The 26,802-nt window shown below is 42.9% G+C and overlaps 1 protein-coding gene across 4 annotated transcripts in view; it reads left to right on the top strand.

The window, feature by feature from the left end:
* GLT1D1 (glycosyltransferase 1 domain containing 1) overlaps positions 1-16,501 on the top strand; it is a 33,289-nt gene extending 16,788 nt beyond the window's left edge. For 2 of the 4 annotated variants that reach the window (XM_083874115.1, XM_083874114.1), the window contains exons 8-12: positions 1,757-1,806; positions 4,803-4,846; positions 5,873-5,993; positions 11,287-11,385; positions 15,562-16,178. In XM_083874115.1, coding sequence (XP_083730241.1) covers positions 1,757-1,806; positions 4,803-4,846; positions 5,873-5,993; positions 11,287-11,385; positions 15,562-15,708 — 461 coding nt within the window. In that variant the 3' untranslated portion in view covers positions 15,709-16,178. Of the gene's footprint in view, positions 1-1,756; positions 1,807-4,802; positions 4,847-5,872; positions 5,994-11,286; positions 11,386-15,561; positions 16,179-16,210; positions 16,237-16,325 lie in introns of those variants that run through there. The other 2 variants (XR_014591310.1, XR_014591311.1) reach the window with 2 other exon arrangements.
* Positions 16,502-26,802: the final 10,301 nt, after the last annotated feature.

The following is a 26,802-nucleotide window of genomic DNA, read 5'->3' as shown; positions in this document are numbered from 1 at the left end:
TGCTGGGAATAACAAATCAAAGCAACATTTGATGCTTCTGCTTGCTGAGAAAACTGTTTTGCTGTTACATGCAATATTGATGGAAGACAAAAGAAAAGATCATCTGCTTCAAAATAACTTCTTTTTGTTGTTCTCTTTTTTAAATCTTGCCGTCCCCGTGGCTGTTCCATTGATTTGCATGTTTGCTAATTAATGCCACTGAAGCTGCAAAGTAATTTTCCCACCCATTGTTTTCTGCCTCAGTGCTCAGAGTGGGCTGAAGTTTCCTCAGAGTCACAAAAAAATGAATATTTTGTGTGTTTGTGTCTGTGGAAGGTTTGAGCTGGAAATTCATTTTGTTAGAGTCCAGGACATCCCTTTGGGTGTCCTGGAAGGTCACAGAGCTCAGTAGAGAGATCTGGGACCCCATAAAGAGGGTCTGGGGTCTGTGCAGGGGGTCTGGGGTCTGTGCAGGGGGTTTGGGGTCTGTGCAGGGGGGTCTGGGGTCTGTGCAGGGGGGTCTGGGGTCTGTGCAGGGGGTTTGGGGTCTGCCCAGGGGGGTCTGGGGTCTGCCCAGGGGGGTTTCCCTGGCACAGAGCCCAGGAGGACACAGGCTTTGATTTCAGTCCATGAGAAAAACTTCCAACACAGAGAGGAATTGCAAGTCACAAATGTGTGACAGACAGGGGTGTATGTTATCACCATGCAGAAGATTTTGTAGTTTTGGGTTTTTAGAATGTAGATACAAGGGGACGAGATGAAGGATTTAGGGTGGAACCCTGAGTTCTTCTCCTTCTCCCTTGGCATCCATTGTCTGCAGTGACGTGGGCACAAGGTGGTTTGAGGGGATTGGGGCAAAGTAGAAATGACCCTTCTAGTCCAGGCACTGGGCATTGGTATGAAATGGTAATTAATAAATACATAATTATCTGTATAAAGGCAGAGTGACCTCCCATCACAGGGCAGTCCCCTCGTGTCCGAGCTGCTGTGAACACCTTGGGGGACACAGAGAATTGTAAGATAAGAATTAGTAAACAACGTGAGAAACCAAGAAAACCAAGACCTTGAGACTCCACATCATTCTCACACCGAGCACAGACTCAGATTTAAATCCTTCAGAGGTCAGAGAGGGAAAAACACTCCCTCAAACCCACCAGAACCACCAACTTTGGAATCTCAGGCAGAGAAAACCACAAAAGCTGAGACATCCTGAACTGACTTTTCTGACCTTTGCAACCTTGTGATGATGTTGAGTAAAAAAGTGCAGTTTGGGGTGAAGTGCAGTGTTGCATTTTGGGATTCAGAGAGCAGCAGATCTCCCTGGTGCACATTAATGAATAATGATTTAATGGCTGCTGCTACTTCCACAGGTTCCTTTACACAGGGAAATATTTGAATTATTTTGGCTCAGTGGCCAGAGGTGGCTGCATTATACACAGCATTGTTCTCCTGAGTGATTCAAAATTAATATCTGAGCTTAGTTAAATAACCCTCCAGTCAGGAGAGATTGCGTGAAGCAGAAAGGCTAAATGCTCACTTTTAGATGTGCTAATATTTGACTTCTGAGGAGTAATGTGAGGGCTGGATCTGGTGCACATTCAGCCTTTTAAGTGGCAATACAATATTTGTCTAATTTTTCAATTAATTCCAATTAATTAATTAATTATATTTGTCTATTTTTTCAATTAATTTCAATTAGTTAATTTTTAATCACTTATACTGATTAAAAAATTAAGAATTTTTATTACTAAAACAGTTTTTCCTCTTCTGTTTTCAGACTGGCACAGAAAGGATCCCAGTGTCCATCTGGGCATCATTGGACCTGCAGTAAGTTTTGTTTTGGTTTTTTTTTTTACTGCTGCAGTAATTTTTATTTTTAAATATTTCCATTTAGCTGCGTCTGGGCATCCCACAGCTCTACTCCAGACTGAACCAAGGTCAGAGGATTTTTGTTTAAGGGGATAAGGAGCTCCAGCCCCAGCCCTGGCAGAGGCTGTTCCCAGCTGTGGGAGTGAATCCAGAATTCCAAAGTTCAGGAGTGTCAATCCTGTCAGCTCTGAGCCTTTTCCAGGAGGAGACACTCAGGGGCTGCTCACTCACTGCTCCCTTCCATTAAAAAAAAAAAGGAGTTCTGATTAAAAAAACATCAAAAAACCACTTGGCTACTCTTGTCAGACACTCACAAACTGCTAAAACATGAACTTTGGCACATAAAATACGAGCAATAGCAATCACTTAGAAATGAGCCCATCCCAATGTTTTGAAAGGCAGAACAGGAGGATTCAGGAGGATTTTTTTTTTTCCCCAGGCATTGCTAATGAGGATTTTTAATGCTGTGAAGGTGCTTCAGCTGCTCCTTATCCCTGTTCTCACATCTTTTGGGTCCTGGTCCCACCTGGGTTTTGATGCCACCTCTGGGTTTGTGCAAAATTCACAGTTTTCAGTAGAAAAAATTCTGTCCAGGTCCTGTCTGACCCTGGCAGGGAGGGCAGAGCTGGAGCTCACAAACCCAGCCCAGCTCCTTTTCCATTTATGATCTCAGTGCACTAAAGCTTGGGATAAACTGATTTTTTATAAATAATCAAGTTGGTGCCTCTGTCCTGATCCTTCTCTGTGCTGCCTGTGTGATTTCATGCTAAAACTAATTTATTTGGAGGAAGAAATCTTTGTTCTCCAGGTAGATCCAGGGCTGGAAAAGGAGTTTTTTGGTTTGGCCAGTGGGAAAAGGTCAGAGGAGGCAGCAGTGGAGTGTGGAATAAACTCTCCCTGGTGCTTGGAGAGGACTAAAAATTTCTCTGTCTCATCTGGGAAATGTTCTCCCTCTGTATCATCTCATTTCTGGTTCATTTCCGTGTGAGCCTGAAAACTTGCAGGCAATTTGTTCATAAAAAAACAAAAAAAAAAAAAACCCAACCAGACTCTCCGCAGGGAAATAAGGACAATTCCTCTATTTTCTCATTCGCTTTTATTCCCTGCAAATTTTGGGATGTTTTGTTGTTAAAAGGTGTTTTTACATTTTAATTTTATTTTTTGGGGTTGTTTTTTTTATTTTTTTCCAGGCTAATGCACACAAAGCTTTGGGAGTGAGCTGGTGTGGGAAGGCAGATCTGGAGCAGGTGTAATGAAGCTGTGCTTTACAATCCAAAGATGCACTGCCTGCCTCCAGTGAGGATTTTAAAAAACATTTTTTTAAATTTGCTTCACTCTTTTCATAAGCGAATGTCTTTACAGACCAGAAATAACCCCGTGGCACTGCACAGGCTGAACCTCCTTAAAAAAACATTTTAGAGCATTTTTCTCTCCTGGAACTAAAATATTACTAAAGGAAAAAAAAAAATAAAATAAAATAAAATTACCTCTCAGCTCTGCTGGTATTTAACTCTACTCTTCTTATTCATGTTGCTTCTCAAACCACAAAAAAACCTTAAGAAAATCATTTCACCACTTATGAAGCCATGTAATTTTTTTTATTATGGATGTTAAAAGCCCATTCAGTAAAATTATATTAATTAAAAAGAGAAAGAACAAAAGGCCCCACTCTATTTTCTGCTTTACCTCCATGAGATGATATATTTTGCTGCCATAAAATTATATATTATCCCCTGTATTTTCCTGGGCACAATTATCTCAAATGGTGCAATCGAGGTAATGTTGCAGGATTGAGATTTGTGTTATGTAAAAAAAAATTTCCCACCGTTTGTCTCCACTTCCACTTTTCCTTTTGTTCATTCCTGGGATGAAATTTGGAGCAGCAGCAGCTCCTTTGCAGCAGCTCCACCTGCCAAGAATAGGAGCTTATGAAATTTTAAAAGAAAAGTTAAGGACACAAAACTTTAAGGTTTTGTTTAAAGCACTCAGGTTCCAGGTAACTTCTCAAAGCTCATTTTGTTTGTTTGGTTTTTTTTTTAATTTAAATATTATTGTTGGCAGTGCAGCACATTTCTCCATCAGATAAATGTGGGAAGTAAAAGGGGTTCCTTCCCCAGTGCTGCAGCCAAACCCTCAAAAACCTGAAAAATTGAGAATTTCTCCCTCTCCATACTGAATATCTTTGCAAATTCCTCAAACTCTTCACTCGTGGCACTCTGGTGATGCTCTGACAGGATTTTAAATGTCCTGAGACCTGTTTTCCCCTACAAAATCTGTAACCTCAGCACTGCAGAGACGTTCCTGGGCCATTAATTCAGCCTGAGTTAATATTTATAGGGCAGCATTTTAATAGTGTGTGTTTGGGATGGGTTTGGGTGTCTGGGTGGAAAAACATTGATTTTAGGATGGTTTTTTGGGTGCCTAGGTGGAGTAACATTGGATTTGGGATGGTTTTTTGGGTGCCTGGATGGAAGAACATTGTTTTTGAGATGTTTTTGGGTGCCTGGGTGGAAGAATGTTGTTTTCAAGATGTTTTTTGGGTGCCTGGGTGGAAGAATATTGGTTTTGGGATGGTTTTTTGGGTTCCTGGATGGAACAACACTGGTTTTGGGTACCTGGGTGGAGGAACATTGTTTTTAGGATGGTTTTTTGGGTGCCTGGGTAGAATAACATTGTTTTTAGGATGATTTTGGGTATCTGGGTGGAAGAACATTATTTTCGGGATGTTTTTGAGTGCCTGAGTGGAAGAATGTTGTTTTCAAGATGTTTTTTGGGTGCCTGAGTGGAAGAACATTGTTTTTAGGATGCTTTTTTGGGTATCTGGGTGGAAGAACGTTGTTTTATTTTCGTTCAAAGATGTGCTAAACTCTGTTTATTTCTCTGGGTTATTGACACACGAGCTGCAGTGCTGAAGTGCTCAGTGCCCCACTGACCCCTGTGTTGCTCCTTTCCAGGTTGATCCACTTTTCACCAGTGAAGTCAAGGAGAAAGTGAAAAGGTGAGAAATGAATGTTAAACCTTCTGTCTGCTGAGTGAAAGCAGCTGCCTGCCCCTTTTTAAATCATAATGTAGATATATATTTTAATATATATTTTTAGATATATATATACACACATTATATTTATATGTATTATCTCTTTATATATAAAAACATATTTATATATACATATATGTATAAATATATATTTATATATAAAATATATATAATGTATATATTTATATATACATTATATATATTGTATATTATAATTATACATATTATATAATGATATATAATGTAATATATATAATATAATATAATATATATTATAATGTTTATAATATATACTATATATAATATAGTATATATATAATATATATTATAATTATATATTATATAATGATAGATAATATAATATATAATACAATATAATATATTATAATATTTATAATAAATAACATATTATAGTTATATATATTATATGATGATCTATATTATATAATATATAATATATATTATAAAATATATAGTATATAATATATGTATATTATATGTATTATATACAATATATTTTATATAGATTATATTATATTATATTATATTATATTATATTATATTATATATGTAATAATATATAATAATATATAATAATATGTAAATATATCCAAGGACAAGCCCATCCCAGCAGTGAGCAGGACCTGTTGTTTCAGCACTGATTCTCATGTTGTTCTGATTTGGGGATTAAATAGGGTTTGGAATTTGATCAGAAATCGGGGAACGAGACTAACACCCCTCTGACCCCAGTGGTCAACTCAGAAATCCATCAGTTTGTCCTTCCCCCTGGATGGAATGTGTTATTTACCAAACATCACTCTTTGGTTTTGTTACGAGCGTGAGAAAACTCCAGTAAAAATATAAAAAAACATCAGAAGGCTGAAAAATCAGGGCGACAGGGCTCCAATTTTCATCCTTTATGGTGGTGATGGGGCAGATAAAGGGGATGTTGGCACCGTCTGTGACCCCCGTGCTGTGTTTGCCCCCCAGGGCCCCCGGGGTGCACGTCCTGCAGGAGCTGCCCCAGGAGGAGCTGCACGCGGCTGTCAGAGCCTGCTTCGCCCTGGTCAACTCCTCCAGCTCCGAGGGCATGTCTGCTGCCATCCTGGAGGTAACCCCTGCTCCCCTGGGGGGGCTCTCTTGTACCCCAGTCTGTGAGTCTGAGAGATTCTTACCCTGCTGGCAGCTGCTGACCTTTCCCCCCAAGGAAATATTTCTCATGGAAAGTTTCTTCTCAAAACAATCTTGGCAAACAACTCTCTGATGCTGTTTTACACCACAAGGACACAGACTCTGAGTTTCAGAAGGTTGAAAATTATTCTTTTATTTTTGGGATGTGTCTCCCTTTATACACTGTTTTTTTTTCAATCAAACCCAACATTATCTCGAGATGAGGGAGGGTCTTGCCGAGCTCCTGGTTTTTTGTTGGGTGTGATGTAATGGAGTTATTTGACCCTGTTTTACACCACAAGGACACAGACTGTGAGATTCAGGAGGCTGAAAATGACTCCTTTATTTCTGGGCTGTGTCTCCCTTTTATCCCATTTCACACAGACCAATTGGATTGGTGACACAAAGACAAACCTCTTCACTCCCATTGGTCAGAGCAGAGGGACAGCAAGGAGAAGTCCCTCCTGGGGAAAGGAATGAAGAACAAAGGGACAGCTACAAAAACATTTCTCCTGTTGACAGAAAATTCCCTGGGAAAGGAATTTCAGCAAACCAAAACACCTCAGGCACAAACCAGGGCTGCACACTCTCCTTTCTCAGAGCAATTCAGGACAGCTCATGTAATGACACACAGAACTCTGATTTCTTCAGAGGGCTCAGAGCAAAGTTTATTGAGAGACAGATTCTTTTATCCAGTGTTTGGGTACAATGAATAGGGCTGGTCCTTTAGGGCACCACCTTTGTGTGAACATCTGTGCCAGTGAATGAGGTGGACAAACACCAGGTGTCAGGAGGAGGAGGAGATCTACAGGGATTGTTTATAGGGATTGTTTTGGGTTCCTCCATATGATTTCCAGGCCAGACTGACAGAGTTCTGTCCTTGGCTTTCCCACAGGCCCCAAGGCACTGCCTGGAGCCTAAAAATCCATGTTGTGCCCCCTGTCAGCTCCCAGAGTTACCCTGACTCTGAAATCACCTCCTGGCACAGCAAGTGGCTGCCAACATTTGATGCCCGTCTTTCAAAGCTGGTGAAGACAAAACGAAAACATTTATTTTTGTGTTAGCAATTAAGGTTTTCTTCCCTTGAACTGGCAAGTTTTTCTGCTTTCTCTATTTATTTTTAAAGGACAGAATGTAATTTTATCAATCCTGCTAAATGAATGACACAGACCCGAGGTGCAGAAATCATTCTGATTTACTGGGGCTGTCACTGGGCTTGATTCAACACCCACTTCCTTATAATGTTGCTGGAATGGACTTTCATTTATTTTTACATCCTTTCAAAAAGCAATCTAAGAGCTGCGTTGGGCTCTTTAATTCTGAAGTGATTAATGAGTGAATGACACGCTCAGTTAATCCTTTTGCCATCAGTATTGAAAATTAATAACCAGTTTTATTTCATACCTGTCAGGGTAGGGCACTGCTGAGGATCCAGTCCTTTCTCAGAAAAAAAAAATAAAATAAGTGTACTTGAAGTGGAAGTTCTTTGGGCAAATGCCTTTCATTATTGCATTTGTTTTGGGTGCTGAATGTTGGTTCATCATGACCTCAGAAGATCACGGAATTTATCACAATATTTGTGATATTCCTATTTCTGTTTCTAATGAGTTGCATTTTCAGCATTCCCACACACCTGGAAGTTCCTTGTGAGTGAGAATTAATTGAGCATTTAAAGAATTAGGAAGGGCAGACGATGGTGGGAGAGCAAAAAGGGAATTTCCATCCCAAAATGTCCCTGCTCAGAGGTGGAGGGAGCTCCTCCAGCACAGCAATCACTGACTGTGACATTCCCAAACTCAGTGCCAGGCCAGGAAAACCTGCTGGGCTTGGGCTGGAGTGTGTCTGACTCAAGTGGGATTTCAGTTTCTGTCACCTCCTCCTCACCAGTGCCACATTCCCCCCCAGGGCTGCTCCCCAAAATCCCCCTGATTTATTTCCCCCAGGGCTGCTCACAGAACAGCTCCCAAAAATGCCCCTGAATTATTTCCCCAGAGTGTCAGGGGTGGGAGAGAGGAGCAGAGGAAACCAGGAGCAGCTCTGCCTCTGTGCCTGGGCTGGTACAGACTCTGCAGGCTCAGGACAATTGGAGTAAATCCCAGAGGGTTTGGGGTTTGTGTGTGTGTGTGTGTGTGTGTGTGCAGTGGGGTTTGGGACACGCTGATCAAACACTGTGAACACCCCTCTCTCACAGGCCAGGGCAGTGAAGTGTTCTCCAGCAGCAGGAAGGGACATCTGCTGAGAGAGAGCTTGTTAAATAATGAGAAAACTGTATAAAATCCTCTGGTCCTGGGCTGGAGAAAACTCTGCATAAAATCTTCTAGTCCTGGGCTGGAGAAAACTGCACAAAATCTAGTCCTGGGCTGGAGAAAACTGCATAAATTCTGGTTCTAGGCTGGAGAAAACTGTGCATAAAAATCTTCTGGTCCTGGGCTGGAGAAAACTCTGCATTAAAATCTGTTCTGGACTGGAGGAAACTCTGCATAAAAATCCGGTTCTAGGCTGGAGAAAACTGCACAAAATCTGATTCTAGGCTGGAGAAAACTTCATTAAAATCTGGTTCTGGGCTGGAGAAAACTGCATTAAAATCTGGTTCTAGGCTGGAGAAAACTCTGCATTAAAATATTCTGTTACAGGGCTGGAGAAAACTCAGCATTAAAATCTGGTTCTGGGCTGGAGAAAACTTCATTAAAATATGATCCTGGCCTGGAGAAAACTCCGCAATAAAATCTTCTGTTCCAGGGCTGGATAAAACAGGCTGGAGTTTGGAACTGCAGCTCTCATTGTCCTCAAAGCTCCCCATTTCCCAAGGTCATGAATGTGTAAAGAGCATTTTGGAGATAAATATATAATATCTGAGATAAATGTGTAATCACATGGAGCCCAACCTGCCCCAAGGTATGGCAGGGCTGGATCCAGCACTAATTGTTTTGTCATTTTGTTCTGATTCTGAGATTTGACTGGAACTGATCTGTTTGTGTGTTTGGCATCTGAAGAAGAGAAAACAAAACATCACAGGAGGCATGAAAAATGTATTTCTTCCTCTGAGAGCTCAGAGCACGTTCCTGGCCATGTGAAAGGGGGAAATGTTTTTTTGTGTTTACTTTTGGTCCTGTTAAAAATAAGGGTTGGATTTTGGTGTTGTTTTATTGGAGAGTTTTTTTCTGTGCGCTCAGGGGTGTTCCAGCTGTTGGGGAAATTATTATGTTTTTGGGGTTTTACTAAAAAGAAACCAATTAAAACAAAACAAAACAAAACCCAAAAAACCACAAAAAAAAAAAAAAAAAAAAAAAAAAAAAAAAAAAAAAAAAAAAAAAAAAAAAAAAAAAACCAACAAAAAACCCCCCAAACCCAAAAAAACCCAAACAAAACCAACCAAACAAAAAACAAACAAAAACCCAAAAAAAAAACCAACAAAAAAACCCAAAAAACCGAACAAAAAACCCCAAAAAAACAAAACAAAAAAAACCCAAACAAAACCAACCAAACAAAAAACAAACAAAAACCCAAAAAAAAACCCCCACCAAAACCCTCCCAAAATACCCCAAAAAAACCCAACAAAAAACCCCAAAAAGCAAAAAAAAAAACCAAACCAAACCAACCAAACAAAAAACAAACAAACAAAAACCCCCAAAAAAACCCCCACAAAAAAAAACCACCCAAAAAACCCCCCCCCAAAAAAAAAAAAAAATCCCAAATAAAACCAATCAAACCAACAAACAAACAAAATCAAACTTAAAAAACACTCATATATTTTAATTTAATAAAAGGAAGTTGTACAGGCTCTGCTGTGCTGTGAGGCACAATCCAACACGTGAGGCACAGTTTGGAATAAAACTGCAAATTAGAAATATAATAAATAGCAAATTATAAAAATAAAATAAAAAAAAAGAAAACAACTGAAGGGGTGATGCAAAGCAGTAAAATTGAAGAACCAACAAGAATAGGGATGGGCTAAAAGGGAGAAAATGAGGGAGAATCCAGAATACAGATTCTTATTCTCTGGGTTGTTTATTGGGTAACGTTCCCACAGCTCCAATTTCCACCCTGCAATAGCAGAAAAATACATTTACAGTCCAAATAATGTCCCAAAGCAGATGGGCCATGAGCTGAAATGTTGTTTTATGGAACCTGGGTCAGTAAATTATACATATTTTCAGCAATGCAAACGATTTTTTTTTTTTTTTTAACTGCTTGAAAATAAAGTATCTAAATTAAATCTGAAGGCACTTTGTGCAGTAATTATTTAGAGCCCAATCCATTTGTTTGAGGCCAGGGGTATAAAGGCAGCCCCATCTGCTCTGTGTGAATAATGACTATAATTTATTGCTACCTGGGAATTTGGCCTGAAGTTTTCCTTGGGTGGCTTTTCCTGCCCTCCAAACCTGGGATAAAACAAATTTCTTCCCCTTCAGAGTTTGGAAATGACAGAGAATTAAATATAAATTGGTGTTCAATCAATCAATCAATCAATCAAGGGAAGGAATTTGTTGTGAGATAATTTCAGCTGCACTCACACTCCTGTTCCTTCCCCTCCATGGGCAGTTCCAGACCTGAAACAATTCCACGTTTTTGGTTTTAAAAACAAAATCAGCTCAGGTGTTTGTATCTTTAATTTTACCCAAACTACAAAAAAAAAAAAAAAAAAAAAAAAAAAAAATCACATTTTTCTCCTTGGAATTTTGTTTCCTTGCTAACGCGGACTGAAGCAAAATTGTCATTGTAATGACAGCAATTAAAAATGCATTAATTGGAGTGACAGGGAGTCAGTATGGAACAGAGTGAGGATTTGGGGGAGGGAATTTCCTCCTCATTTGCCACTGTGATAATTGCACAAGAGGAATATTCCTGGTTTTACAGCCAGGCTTCCCAATTCATATCGATAGTGATTATTCCCAATATTCCCAATATTATATTCCCAATCAATAGTGATTAAAGGTTCAGATCAGGACCTGGGTGAGGAGCAGAGCTGAGAGCCCAAGGTTTGCACAAATCACAACTGGAGTTGGATTTTTGTAAAGTGCTTGGCACTGCTCTCTGGGGAATAAAATTCTTTATTTAAAACACTGGAGAGGTGGGAAATAAATTTGGATTGTTGTTTCTTTTTGTTTTTTTCTTATTAAAATTGTCATTGTTACCATTGTTTCTTTTTTTTTCTTATTAAAATTGTCATCATTACCACATTGAAATGCATGAGTCCTTAGAAATTTCTCTTTTTTTCCCCTTTATTCCTCCAGGCAATGGATTTAGAGGTCCCAGTGCTGGCCAGGAACATCCCAGGGAACGCAGCAATAATCAAACACAAGGAGACAGGGCTGCTCTTCTCCACCCCCCAGGTGAGACAACCACACACCTCCAGCTTCATTTCCTGTCCCAGGCTCTTTTCTGTGTTCAGTTTGGTGTTTCCTCTCAGAATGTGCTCAGAATCCCCTTTTTGGAGCTGCCTGTGCAGTTCAGGGAGCTGGTCCTAGGTGTCAGCCTTGCTGAACGTTTGGTGGAGCTGCTCACAGACACTTGTTGCTCTGGGGTTTGAAGGTTCCACAGCCAAACCTGCAGAGCCCAGGGCATCCCTCTGGGCACCCTGGGAGGTCACAGAGCTCGACAGAGGGGTCTGAGACCCAAAAAAGAGGGTCTGGGGTCTGTGCAGGGGGTCTGGGGTCTGTGCAGGGGGTTTGGGGTCTGTGCAGGGGGTCTGGGGTCTGTCCAGGAGGGTCTGGGGTCTGTGCAGGAGGGTCTGGGGTCTGTGCAGGGGGTCTGGGGTCTGTGCAGGGGGTTTGGGGTCTGCCCAGGGGGGTCTGGGGTCTGTGCAGGGGGGTCTGGGGTCTGTGCAGGAGGGTCTGGGGTCTGCCCAGGGGGGTCTGGGGTCTGTGCAGGAGGGTTTCCCTGGCACAGAGCCCAGGAGGACACAGGCTTTGATTTCAGTCCATGAGAAAAACTTCCAACACAGAGAGGAATTACAAGTCACAAATGTGTGACAGTCACTGGTGTGGTTTATCACCAGGTAGAAATTTTGTAGTTTTGGGATTTTTAGAATGGAGGTGCAGGGAACAAGATGGAGGAATTAGGGTGGAACCCTGAGTCCTTCTTCTCCCCTTTCAATCCATTGTCTGCAGTGACGTGGGCACAAGGGAGTTTCAGTGGGTTGGGGCAGAGTAGAAATGACCCTTCTAGTCCAGGCACTGGGCATTGGTATGGAATGGTCAATAATAACCACAGAATTATCTGTATAAAGGCAGAGTGACCTCCCATCACGGGGAGTCCCCTCGTGTCCAGGCTGCTGTGAACACCTTGGCCAGACACAGAGAATTGTAAGATCAGAATTAATAAACAACGCGAGAAACCAAGAAAAAAACAAAACCTCGCGACTCCAATTCATTCTCATCAGATTTAAAGCCTTCAGAGGTCACAGAGAGCAGAAAAAGCCCCACCCGAACCACCAGCCTGAAATCTCAGGCACAAAAACCAAAACCCTGCAAAGAGGAGATGCTGTGGATGTGTCAGTTTTCCCTGTGGATGCGGATGCGGATGTGGATGGGGATGAGGATGTGGATGTGGATGTGGATGGGGATGTGGATGTGGATGTGTCAGGTTTCTCTGTGGATGTGGATGGGGATGTGTCAGTTTTCCCTGTGGATGCGGATGCGGATGTGGATGGGGATGAGGATGTGGATGTGGATGTGGATGGGGATGTGGATGTGGATGTGTCAGGTTTCTCTGTGGATGTGGATGGGGATGTGTCAGGTTTCCCTGTGGATGTGGATGCGGATGCGGATGCGGATGTGGATGGGGATGAGGATGTGGATGTGGATGTGGATGTGGATGTGTCAGGTTTCTCTGTGGATGTGGATGGGGATGTGTCAGGTTTCCCTGTGGATGTGGATGGGGATGTGTCAGGTTTCCCTGTGGATGTGGATGGGGATGTGTCAGGTTTCCCTGTGGATGTGGATGGGGATGTGGATGTGGATGTGGATGGGGATGTGGATGTGGATGTGGATGGGGATGGGGATGGGGATGTGGATGTGTCAGGTTTCCCTGTGGATGTGGATGTGGATGTGTCAGGTTTCCCTGTGGATGTGGATGTGGATGTGGATGTGGATGGGGATGTGGATGTGGATGTGGATGTGGATGTGGATGTGTCAGATTTCCCTGTGGATGTGGATGTGGATGTGGATGGGGATGTGGATGTGGATGTGGATGTGGATGTGGATGTGTCAGATTTCCCTGTGGATGTGGATGTGGATGTGGATGGGGATGTGGATGTGGATGTGGATGTGGATGTGGATGTGGATGTGGATGGGGATGTGGATGTGGATGTGGATGTGGATGTGGATGTGGATGTGGATGTGGATGTGGATGTGGATGTGGATGTGAATGGGGATGTGGATGTGTCAGACAGGCTGGAGCTCCCCAAAAACAGCCCCCAGTCTGAGCTGACACACTGGCTGGCATTCCCGGCAGGCAAATCCTTAATGGGAAGGATTTTTAAAGATGCCAGAGATTGCTCAGTCAGAGAAATTAATGATGAAATTAAATGGAGTGTTAGGATGGAGTCTAAAGTTAAATAAGAGTGGGGAGAGAGGGAACAACTTGGCCATATTTAAATGGTGGAGATTTTAATTTCAGCAGATTTTCCTGAATTAGAGTTTTGCTCTTACATATTCATGGAAAATGAACTCTCAGAAAAAAAGATCCCCTCAGAGTTTTATCCAGCTCAAGATTAAAAAAAGTCATACCAGAATCCTCCATTTGATAATTCTGCAAAGTAGAAAATGTATTTTATTTATTTACTGTGTGGAGGGTGGGATTAATGCAGCCTGTTAAGTCGTGTTTGTGGAAGGTGAATTCTCTTGGCTGGTTTTTAAAGGAGTTTTTAATAGAAAAATTCAACTGTGGTTCTTCCATTTCTGTTTGTTTGTTTCTGAAATATTCCATTTTCCCAGTGCTTTCTCCAAAACCCAAAACATTTCTTTGATGACTCCTGTACCTGTATTAATAGAAAAAATCAAGTGTGGTTCTTCCATCTCAAGCGTGGTTCTGTTTGGTTTTTTTCTGGAATATTCCACTTTTCCAGTGGTTTCTATAAAACCCAAAACATTTCTTTGATGACTCCTGCACCTGTATCAATTAACCATCATGCAATGAGAATTATTTTATACTGTGAGTGCTGTTGGCTTTCTTCTTTCACTGGAGAAAAAAAAAATAAATAAAAAAAATTATTTCTTCTCCTTGCTGGAAGTGAGCTCTTGTGGCTTCCAGGAAAGTGGGAAATATCTAATCCTGGGCGCCCTTAACCTTTATTTGCATTTGGCTGGGAACAGCCAAAGCCTTGCCAGGCACAAAGATGGAAATGGTTAATGTGGAAGTGAAAACCCTGGAACGTTTTGTCCCTGACACTCCATCATTTCTGCACATTACTGTTAAATCACAGGTTGATCCCGCTGCTGCTTGAATTTGCAAGTTTATGGAATATTTGACACTGAGTTAATGGGACCTGAAGTTAAAAAAAAAAAAAAAAATTAAAAAAAAAAAAAAGTGAGAGGTAAGAACAGGGCAATAAATAATGCAAAACTGTGGTAAAAGGGAACAGACAAAAAAGTTATTCAGTTGAGTTTCCAAATTCTGTGGTGGATGTTCTGGAAAAGCCAGGGCAGCAAACCTGGGATTTTTCCTTTTTTCCTTTTTTCTCCCTCTCCTGCATTTTCTCTAATTTTATGCTTTGGACTCAGTTTGTCAATTTTTTTTCCCCAGCTTTGATTATTGTAACTGTGAATAAGGATCTCATTCCTTCTATCATTTCCATGTTTCCAAGTTGTTGTCCTCCACATCCCCGTTTTAAAAGAATCCTAATTGGGACTACCTGTCAAGAAATGTTACATTGCTGCTTTTCTGCTCTTTGCTAATTTACATGAATTATTTTTAAACATTCCTTTACATAAAATCCTCCACAGGAGAATAAAATTAAAGTTGGGGATGTGGTTCATTGAGAACAGGATTTATCAGTGGGATTTTTTCCAGGCTGTTGGATGATGCCAAGTGAGATTTTTTTTTTTTTTTTTCCACCTTTATCTGGTTTGTGTGTGGAGTTGGGGTCAGGTGTGACCCCAACAGGTGAGGGGCTGAAATCCTGGATAAATCAGGATAAATCAAAATAAATCAGGATAAATCAGGATAAATCCAAGGGTGGACACAAAACTGGACACAGAACTGGACACAGAGATTGGACACAGAGATTGGATTTTTTAATGAGATTTTTTAAATGTCTTAATCGGTGGGTTGTGGAAAATAATAAAATTTATTGATTTAATAATAAAATGATAATAAATAAAATAATAATATTTATGGATCATTGTTTATAAATAAAAATATAGGACTCGACCTTGAAAAATGACTTAGGAGAGTTTCATCTCTTGGCTCACAGCTGGACCTGCTATTTCAGGAACATCAGGACTTTATCCCAGAGAAAATTAAAATTAAAAATTTTTAACTGATCATTTTTTTTCATCTTTTTCCAGGAGTTCGTTGCCCTGTCCAAGAGTTTAATGAACGACCCCATCATGGAAAAGGAGATTATAACAAAGGCCAAGGATTATGTGAAGAAACATCACTCCTGGGAAGGAGAGAGAAAAACCTACCAGAACCTTGTGCTGAGGCTCCAGTGACCCGCAGAGCACTGGGATGATGGAAATGGGATTAATTTGGGGTTCTTTATAGAAAAAAAACCCAGAATAATGCACATTGTTATTGTTTACACACATCAAAGCTGCTTCAGAAGCTGCAGGTGTCCAGCTGAGCCCAGCCCAGGCTCAGGTTGGGCTCAGCAGGAGGAAAACTCCCCTGGAGCAGAGAAAGGGATTGTGCTGGGAGATCTCTGACCCACAGGGCTGCTAGAGGAGGATTTCTCACAAATTTCCTTCGTTTGTGATGGGGCTGCACAATCCTCGAGGGGCAGAACTTGATTTAAAAATCCCAGGGTTGGTTTAAAATCCCAGGTTGGTTTAAATTCCCAGGGTTGGTTTAAAAATCCCAGGACTGGTTTAAAATCCCAGAGTTGGTTTAAAATCCCAGGACTGGTTTAAAATCCCAAGATTGATTAAAAATCCCAGGGTTGGTTTAAAGTCCCAGAGTTGGTTTAAAAATCCCAGGACTAGTTTAAATCCCCAGGGTTGGTTTAAATTCCCAGGTTTGGTTTAAAATCCCAGAATCGATTTAAAATCCCAGGGTTGATTTAAAATCCCAGGATTGATTTAAAATTCCCAGGATCGATTTAAAATCCCAGGGTTGGTTTAAAATTCCAGGGTTGGTTTAAATCCCCAGGGTTGTTTTAAAATCCCAGGTTTGGTTTAAAATCCCAGAATCGATTTAAAATCCCAGAATCGATTTAAAATCCCAGGGTTGATTTAAAATCCCAGGACTGATTTAAAATTCCCAGGATCGATTTAAAATCCCAGGACTGGTTTAAAAATCCCAGGGCTGGTTAAAAATCCCAGGGCTGGTTAAAAATCCCAGGGCTGGTTTAAAATCCCAGGAATTATTTAAAATTTCCAGGATCGATTTAAAATCCCAGGATTGATTTAAAATCCGAGAATCAATTTAAAATCCCAGGACTGGTTTAAAATCCCAGAGTTGATTTAAATTCCCAAGGTTGGTTTAAATTCCAAGGGTCGGTTTAAAATCCCAGAGTTGGTTTAAAATTCCCAGAGTTGGCTTAAAATCCCAGGAATGATTTAAAATCCCAGAATTGATTCAAAATCACAGAATTGATTCAAAATCACAGAATTGATTTAAACCCCCAGGATTTCTGTTCTCCCTTCTGAGCCCATTTTTCCCCTAAATATGCCTGAAATATCCTTTTCCATGGGGGTGCAGCCCCAAGGCTCACTCAGCCCTGGAGAAACTGGAATTTTCTTCTGGAAAAGTGGGAATGTGCAGCTCCAGGCGGGTTTTGCTGCTGCTGGGGCTCCTCTGGTCACTGCAAACACTCAACTCCTGTAATGTGAATTTTCAGCATCCTGTATTTATAGGTAATAAAAAAAGGATTTTTCTAATTAATTGAGTCAAATTCAGGGTGTTTTGTTCTCCTCTCAAAAGCTCTCAGAGGTTTCCTCTGCCACCTTATTGCTGGTAATTATTTCTGATAATTATTTCTTATTTCTGATAATATTTCTGATATTATTTCTGATAATTATTACTTATTTCTGATAATTATTTCTGATAATTATTTCTTACTTCTGATAATTATTTCTTATTTCTGATAACATTTCTGATAATTATTTCTGATAATTATTCCTTATTTCTGATATTATTTCTGATCATTATTTCTTATTTCCAATAATTATTTATGATATTATTTCTGATAATTATTCCTTATTTCTGATATTATTTCTGATCATTATTTCTAATATTATTTCTGATAATTATTCCTTATTTCTGATAATATTTTTGATAATTATTTCTTACTTCTGATAATTATTCCTTATTTCTGATAATATTTCTGATAATTATTTCTGATATTTCTTATTTCTGATAGTTATTTCTGAGAATTATTTCTAATTTCTGATATTATTTCTGATCATTATTCCTTATTTCTGATAATATTTCCGATAATTATTTCTGATATTATTTCTGATCATTATTCCTTATTTCTGATCATTATTCCTTATTTCTGATATTATTTCTGATATTATTTCTGATAATTATTTATTTCCGATATTATTTCTGATAACCTGCTTGATTGTTTTTGATCCTCAGCCACCCCCCTCCCTTTCCAACAGCATTTTTTGTCTTCTAGAGAAAAACAACCAGTTTTTTATAAAAGCAAATAAACAAATGTACAGTGTGGGCTGGGAACCTGAGCACTGAGATAATGGTGAGTGATTAGAAAAAGTAATTTATTTTTTTTTTCTGCAACTCAGCTCCAACTATAAATGTATCAATCTGGAATTTGTGCTATTCCCAGGGAAAAAAAAAAAAAAAAAAAAAAAATGTTCAAGTGAGAAATTTCTGCTACACCCTCAGAAGGCAAATTAACATTTGATTTTTCCAGGCTGTATTTAATCCATAAATGTGGAATCTGCATGGGAGGAACACAAACAGCCCCTTCTGCAAAAGGGAAAAAAAACCAAAATAAACCAGGAAAAATAAATGAAATAATGCAGAGCTGAGCCCTGAGAGGAGACAAAACTCACCCAGTTTTGGGATCAGCCACCTCAGAGACTTTGCCCTAAATAAAGACTCAAAGGTTGGGACTTTCATCAGCACAAAAACTGGATTTATGTTTTAAATTTCCATCCCCACTTCTCTTCCAGGCCTATAAATATTCAATGAGCCTTGTAAAGGAAAACACGAGGCCCATTGCAGGCACTTTGGGGTGTAATTATCTGTGCAGCAACTTCACTCAAATGTGGTTTTTGGAGGTAGGAATAATCCTTTTGTTGTCCTGCAGCCCTAATTACAGGATTTATCTTCCCCACTCCCTCCCCAGCAGCTTTTTCAGAGCCAAAGCACACCTCGATTTGGAGATGCAGAAACAGCTCCAAAAATAGAATTTGTTCTGTTTGCAGGGAGGGAAAAAAATAACCTTTCTTTGTGCATTTACCCCACGGCTGCTCCTGTATTTCAGGACCTGGGAATGTTGCCTTAATTAATCCAATTACAAGAGTTTTATTTTGCAATTAATTCTGTCATTGGATCCATGGGAAGGGAATGGAAACGGGGGACCTGGGCAGGGGGACCAGGATGATGCTCCTGTCCCTGGCACTGTCATTCCAGAGCTGGGGACAGTTTGGGGACAGTGACACACCCAGCCCTGTGCAATGGGAGCTCTCTGAATTAAGATTTCATTTTAATTAACCCTAAAATATTCAAATCCCCATTTTCAGAGTTAATTTTTGTCCTTTCTCTGCCCTAAGAACTTTCATGCTGGACGAAGTTTTCCCATTTTTTTGGGAACAGAACCCCCAGAGCTCCAGGCTGGCAACAGGCAGTGCCTTTGAAGGTTTGTGGAATCATATCAGGACTTAATGGGGGAAGAAAAACCTTCAAATGGGTATTGGAAGGTTTAAAAGTGTTTGTGCCTCTTCTGCAAGAGGCACAGTCACCCTGTCCCTGGCACAGTCACCCCAGAGCTGGGGAATGGGAGCTCTCTCAATTAAGATTTCATTTTAATTAACCCTAAAGCATCCACATCCCCCTTTTCAGAGTTAATTTCTGTACTTTCCTGCCCAGGAATCCACAGGAAGGGACTGGAAACAGGGGACCTGTACAGGGGGACCAGGATGCTGTTCCTGTCCCTGGCACTGTCACTCCAGAGTTGGGGACAGTTTGGGGACAGTGACAAGCCCAGCCCTGCGCAATGGGAGCTCTCTGAATTGAGATTTTATTTTAATTAACCCTAAACCATCTATATCCCCCTTTTCAGAGTTAATTTCTGTACTTTCCTGCCCAGGAATCCACAGGAAGGGACTGGAAACAGGGGACCTGTACAGGGGCACCAGGATGCTGCTCCTGTCCCTGGACAGTCACCCCAGAGCTGGGGACAATTTGGGGACAGTGACACACCCAGCTCTGTGCAATGGGACACACCAACTTCCTGCAGAGATGGGGAAATAAATGTGGGCTGATAAAAACCCTGCAAGGCCCATCCCCAGAGGAAGGAGATAAACACCCTCAGCCACCAAACCATTCCCAGTATGTATTAAATGCAACTGCACGAGCAGGATGGTTTGTGGTGCACATCACACTCCGTTATTGTGGAATACAATGGTTCCCCTGGCATTAATGGGGGAGTTCATTCCCTCTGAAAGACTCAACAAACACACCCTGACAATGAGGAGAAATCAGATTGCTGTGGCGCTTTCAAGGAGCTGGTAAAAAAAAAAAATAATATTTTTCATCAAATAAAACTCAGCTGCAGCTGCCATGAACTGCTGGGGAGGTGAAGGCTGTGGCTCAGTGTTTGACTGAGAAAACACAGAATTATTCCAAACACGCTGTTCCATCACCAGTGCTTGGCTGGGATTAAAAGCAGAGGATGCAAAAGCAGAATTTCCAGCCCTAATAATAAACTGAAGACACCACACACCTCCCCAGGTTAAAGGAGCAGCCTCAAAGCCAGCGCAGACACCCAGCAGGACAATGCAATGCTGGAGAGAAGTGACTGGTGGTTCAGTCTGAAATAAAGATTTGTCCAGGGGAGTTATTTTAATTTACTCCAAAATGAGGAATAAAGCCACGTTTAAGGCTCTGGATGAGTGTTTGAGAGCTCTGAGCCCAGTCCCAGCTGCAGCACGGGCTGCCAGCTGTGCCCAGACTCCTGTTGAGACCAAAAGAAAGCAGCAGTTGTCCTCCAGCTCAGGCTGAGGCAGTGCAGGGCAGCTCTGAGCAGAGCTTTGCTGATAGACACACCTGAAACCTGCCAGGGATAAACCTGTGCAGCCCCTGGTGACTGTCAGGAATTGATTCTGGTTCTGCCTCAGCCATGGATTAAAGAGTCTGTGCAAATCCCTGTCCCCACCTGTCCTGTGTTGTGGTGTAGGATGTGCACACAGTGTTTATTCCATCCCCATCCCCATGAGCTGTTGGAACCAGGTGGGGCAGTGTTTTCCCAGGCCCCTCCTTTGGGCTCTTCTGCTCATGGCCCATCAATGCCTTGCCCAGGACTCACAGGGAACTCCCTCCAGGAGCTCTCTCTGTTTAATGGGCCATCAAGGAGCCACTGCACGACTCCTCATCCCATTGGGAGATGCTCCCAATGCCCAGGGGGAGGAGCCAAGCATTCCCACCTGGAGAGAATCTGGGATTTGGGACAGGACAAGCAGCCCTGAGCCACTGGATTCCCAGAGGAGCAGAGCTCCCAGACCTTTCTGTGGGATCACTGCTTCAGGAAGAGCCCCTCACCTGGACTGCTCCCCCCACCCTGCTCAGGGTGTGTTCTGACTCTGGCAGTGCTCCTTTGTGTTATTGCATTGATTTTATTTTATTTTTACCTTTTTCCCTTTTTTCTTATTAAACTGTATTTCTGACTTGGAGCCTCTCACTCGTTTTGCTTTCAAACCACAACAGGGGTGCAGGCAGGGGGAGCCCTTTTGTCAGTCTTGAAACACAGTCACAGGATGATTATCTGCAGGGGTTTTATTGCAGAGCTCAGGGAATTTGGGTACAGACCCAAATCTGACTCCCACATGGATTAGGGATGGATGTTTTTATACCCTTTTGTTCTATAACTATGTATTAATTATTAAATCCATATTGTTCTATTGTATGCATTGATTTATCCAAGCAGGAATCCTTGTAGTTTCCATCAGCCTCCCCCCAACATAATTTCTCATGATTCTTAACCAATAATCATATTTAATTACCAAACAATCATTACAATTAACAATCACATCATGATGATGGTGCAGGTGCAGTTTCCTCTGTCCACGATCCAGTAAAGACAAAACCCAACCTTTGTTTCCAGGCCCTGGATAGTTTGGGTTCCCTTTCCCAGCCCAGCCTTTCTTTCCACCTCCCCTGACTCTGTTGTACACAATTCCCACCATTTTTAGGAACATTTTACCCCTGTGCTGTCACTCTCACCTGTATGGACTGTTGTCAGGAGGATAGAAATGCCAAAAAATCCCCATTTAACCCAGGAGGAATTGCAGTGTGTTGATGTTCTGAACTCCACTGCACAAAACTCTGTTCTCCAGCATCCCTGCTGCTCCCTGGAGAGTCTGCACTGCTGAAATAAAGTCTTCCCTCTCAGCAATTTGTGAGCCACACCTGGAGGAAAGCTCCTGGCATCCCTGACAGATTCCAGTGCCAGAGAACAGCAGTGCCTGAGCCACTGGAGAGTCTGTGTTCCATCCATTCTGTGTTCCAGCAGTCCCTCCTCACATCACAGCGTTTGACACGTTAAAAAGAGAAAAAATAAAACCCAATTCATGAGACTGATCTGCTGCATTTATGAAAAGACTGGGAGGGGAAGAGACAGGCAATAAATAGGTGTTTATATCTCCTGTCTGCTGCTCACCCCACACTGGCTGTAAAGAGCTGGAGGTTTTCTCTTTGCTCAAGACTTAATCTAGTATTTACTGCCTGCATCTATTATCCAAAAATATGTTTCAAGCTCATTCTCTTCTTTTTTTTCCTTTTTTTTTTTTTTTTTTTTTTTTTTTTTTTTTTTTTTTGAGGGAAAAAGGGAAGAGAGAGAATCCTCGCCTCAGTAACTCAAACAATCCCCAGCTCTCCCCTTTCGTAGAAAACAGATCCATGTCCCCACCTCCCCACACCCCCATTGTCTCTGCTGCATTATCTGTGCGAGCCAGGCACCGGGGACAGAAACCACAGGACATTGTAAAGGAATTTAATGAAGTGGCTCCAAACATTGTCTCCAGATAAATGAAGTGGATAAAGCAGGAGCTCAGGGCAGCCCCTGCCAGGACAGGGAGCATTGTGTGAGCAGCACAGCCAGGGCTGGGGTGGCAGCAGGAGCACAAAGGTGACACTTGGACTCACTCCAGAGCAGGGAACAATGGGCAGCCCCAAGGGCTGAGCTTCATTTCAGTCCTTCACTGGGGGATAAACGAGCAGGTGTAAAAGGGATGGAGGAGGGGAAGTGATGTGCTGTTTGCTTCTTGGCCAAAGCTTGGCCAGCTGAGGTTCCAAACTGGCAGCATCAATGTCCTGAGAGGAGCAGAGCACTGAGCCCTGAGCACCAGGAGGGCCAAGGTTCCTCCAGAGTGCCTGGAACAGGATCATTTTCTCCCTCCTGCTGATGTGACATGAAGACCTCTGTCACAAACCCTTCATTATGCAGCTCCCCGCTCCAGCTCCGTGAGGAACAGCAAATGAAGCGGCCCAGGAATGTAATATTGATGGCTGGAGGAGCAGCAGTGCTGCTGTGCCTGTGTGTGCTGCCAGGGCTCATTAGGAGATGCCCAGCGCTGTGGGAAGGTGCTGCAGGATTGCACACGACAGGTCCTGCCACAGCAACTCCTGCAGAGCCTGGGGAGGCTGCAGGGACAGGTCCTGCCACAGCAACTCCTGCAGAGCCTGGGGAGGCTGCGGGGACAGGGCTGGGACAGGTCCTGCCACAGCTCCTCCTGCAGAGCCCTGCAGGGACAGGGATGGGATGGCCTGGGTCACGTTAGTGAGCACCAGCCCCGAGCTCTCTGCTGCTCTAAGAGATCCTGTTGTGATCCTTTCTGCAGCCACAGCCCCTGCTGCAGCTCTGGGCTGGGCTGGGTATCAGCTCCCTGTGCCTGAATTCCTGCAGCTCTGGGCTGTGCTGGGTGCCAGCTCCCTGTGCCTGAATTCCTCTGGTTTTGATCCATGCTGGGATGGGTATCAGCTCTCTGTGCCCGAATTCCTCCAGTTCTGATCCCTGTTAAGCTGGGCATCAGCTCTGGTCTGTGCTGGGCTGGGCTGCCCTGTGCCCTGGGCATCAGCTCTGGGCTGTGCTGGGCACCAGCTCCCTGTGCCCAAATTCCTCCAGCTCTGGTCCATGCTAGGCTGGGCATCAACTCTGGACAGGAATTTTTGGCAGGCTGCAAGTGCAAGCTCAGAAGGATTTTTTTTTTTTTTTTTTTTTTCATGCACAGTCCTTGCACAATTGCCCCAGGCCCTGAAGAGCTCAGAAGGATTTTAATCATCTCTTGTAATTGTTTTGTCCCCTCATGTTCTGCAGAGCTGAACTGCAGACTCCCCCACTCTGACTGCACCTGTGAGGAGGGGCTTTAATTAATCTTTTAACCCAAGTGTGATGTGGTTTGTGATTGCTGCAAAGGAACAGGGAGGACAGACAGACAAGCTGAGCAGCATCACCCAAATCAGGCCTCAAACCAGGGGAATATTCCAGGTTTTAGAGCAAAACTACCAGGCCAGACTACTGAGAAATCTGCAAACAGCTAAATTTTGCCACTCTGATGCTCCTAAAGAAAATAACATCATCTCCTCCTTCGGAGTCACAGCCTCACATCTTGAGAGCCTGGTTCAGCTTCTCACCCTCCCCTGCAGTGGCCTGGGCTATAAACAGCCTCCCTCCCTTGCAGGGGGAATGCAAAAAGGGAAAGCAGCAGAGAGGGGGAGGAAGGAGCCAAAGGGGCCAGGGATGGCTGAGCTGGGGCTGGGGGTTTGTGTGACCTGCCCTGCAGGGAAGGGAACAGCAGGACAAAACCTCTCGGGTTTGTGAGGTGCCCCCAGCCCGAGCTGGGGACTCTGCTGTCACCTCCAGCAGGATTTTTGGTCAGCCCAGTGTCCCCACTCCCATCCCCAGAGTCCAAGTCCTGGGTGGGAATTGCTGGGTTAACCAGGGGCTCCCCAAGGGGGCTCTGGGTGGGATGCAAACCACAAATTACCCCCCACACTCATTAGTGTTACCAGCTGCTGTGGCTCTGGATGGAGGCAGAGGGTGGGACACGATGATTTTCCATCCCAAGGCAGCAGGAAGCCTCCAACAATCCATTTCCTGTATTTCTGTGGCTGCAGATCCACCTGTGGCTGCTCCAGGTGTATCCAGAGTCTCCTTTCTGCCTCCAATTCATCATTTTTCAGCTTTCCCCATCCCCCAGTTTAATGTTTTCACTTTAAAGAGCCAGAAATAGCTCGTCAGATTGAGACAGCTCTTGAGAAGTTTAATTTTCCTAATGCTTGTTGGAAATCCCCTCTCTGGATCCGCAGGAATATTAAGGTTCTTAGCAGGGGCTGTGCACAGGGGGAATTTGCAAGGAAAGCTCTCAGGGAATTCCAGTTGGGTTATAGGAGAGGCTTGGTGGGCAGCAGGGAGAGTGCAGGATGTGTCTGCAGGGAGCTGAGAAAAACAGTCACCTTTCCAGGTAGAGTTTAAGGAATTAGGTTTAATAATAATAAAAAAATCAGACAATTAGGAAATGGATTAAGCAAAAAGAAGAACAGCCAGGCCTGGTGACTTTAAATACCCTTTTAGTGCATCAGTCTGTTGAATATTCATATTTTTCCATAAACTAATTTCCATATTTCAGGAACTGTTTAGCCTGGCCCCTCCTTGGGTTTGCCTTTTCAGAGCCTGTGTGTTTCTGGGCTGTGTCTTCATTATCACCTTCATTATCACCATTACTGTCACCTCCAGCTCGGGCCTTGGTCCACACTTTCCTCAGATGGGAGATGCTGATGGTTGATGTATCAATAGCAGAGTCTTCTTTCCATGTTCACTGGATGTTATTTTGACTAAACAGTTTAAGCAATGAGTATATCAACTGCTACCACTGTGCCTAATTTAGCCCTGGTTTGTGCCTGAGGTGTTTTGGTTTGCTGAAATTCCTTTCCCAGGGAATTTTCTGTCAACAGGAGAAATGTTTTTGTAGCTGTCCCTTTGTTCTTCATTCCTTTCCCCAGGAGGGACTTCTCCTTGCTGTCCCTCTGCTCTGACCAATGGGAGTGAAGAGGTTTGTCTTTGTGTCACCAATCCAATTGGTCTGTGTGAAATGGGATAAAAGGGAGACACAGCCCAGAAATAAAGGAGTCATTTTCAGCCTCCTGAATCTCACAGTCTGTGTCCTTGTGGTGTAAAACAGCATCACAGGGAGGGAAGAGAGGGGAGCTGGGGCTGGCACTGTGTCCCTGTGTCCAGGACACCCCTGGGCCCCCCTGGCCCCTCCCTCACCCTGGACATCTCTGCTGGGGGCTGGCACAGCCCTGCTCTGATTTTTGGTGTCCCTGCCCTGCAGGCAGTGAGGGGTGAGGCTGCAGAGCTCCAGGGCTGTGCAGGGACCACAATGAACATGTAGAAATACATGACAGAGTTCCTGGGCTTTCAGGACTAAATAAATTCATCTCTGGGAGGTTTTTTTTTTTAAAGCTGGAGGCATTTTCTAAACGCTCCATTTGGCAGCGATAGCTCCTTTCCCTGAGCTAATTCCTCAGCGATGCTGCTGGACTTTGATCAATAGCAGGGTGAGCTCTCTTTGCTCAGTGACACCAGTGAGAGGCTCCTCCAGCCTGTTCTACACGAGTCCTGCAGCTCTCACTGAGGATTTTCCACAGCAGAGCAGCCCCAGGGCCAGGGGGGACTGAGAGCTGCCACTCCTGGGGACACTGAGCACACCCCGAGCTGAACTCCAGTGTCTCAGTGCATTTACATCCCATTCATTATGGAAGGGAGGTGTGAAAGCAGCTCCTGTGCAGCCTGCACAGAGATTTAAAACCTGTTCTGCTTTTTTTAAGTCACTTACATCCTCCAGAGAAGTCTTGTTTCAAGGCAATTATTCGGCTGCACTGCTCAGGCTCTGAATTCACTGGTGTCTAAACCATCATATATTTGAGACTGCTGAAGGGGAGGCTTTTAAAATGAAAGGAGAGAGTGAAGAACCAGCTTACCTGATTTATGGGACCAGCGAGTTCCTACTCCTGGTTGTATTCCTGAATAAAGTCTCTACAAAGAACCAAACTGTATCAGATAAATTTTGGTTTTGTGTTTTTTGTTTTTTTTTTTTTTTTTTTAATGTGCCTCAATCATTCTACTCATAGGAAAAGAGACTCAGACATGAAAATAAGAGGCAACTGCAAAGAAGAAAATACTCAGGTAATGAATAAGTCCCACAGGAGAGTCAGCAGGGCTCTTTATCAGGTTCAGGACATTGCCAGTAAAATGTAAAATGTAAAACATGATGTTCCTGCAGCATCTCAACACCATCACTGCTTTAATGGTGGGGGAGAGGATTCAGGCCTGACTTGGCCAGTTGGGATCTCAACTGATCACCTGGAATTCCTCCCCTGGGATGCCCCAAGGTGCAGAG

Source organism: Zosterops lateralis (assembly GCF_965231275.1).
Source record: "Zosterops lateralis genome assembly, chromosome: 17".
In the NCBI taxonomy this organism is placed as follows: Eukaryota; Metazoa; Chordata; class Aves; order Passeriformes; family Zosteropidae; genus Zosterops; species Zosterops lateralis.
Note: the sequence above shows the minus strand (reverse complement) of the source record. Positions and strands in the feature narration are given on the sequence as shown.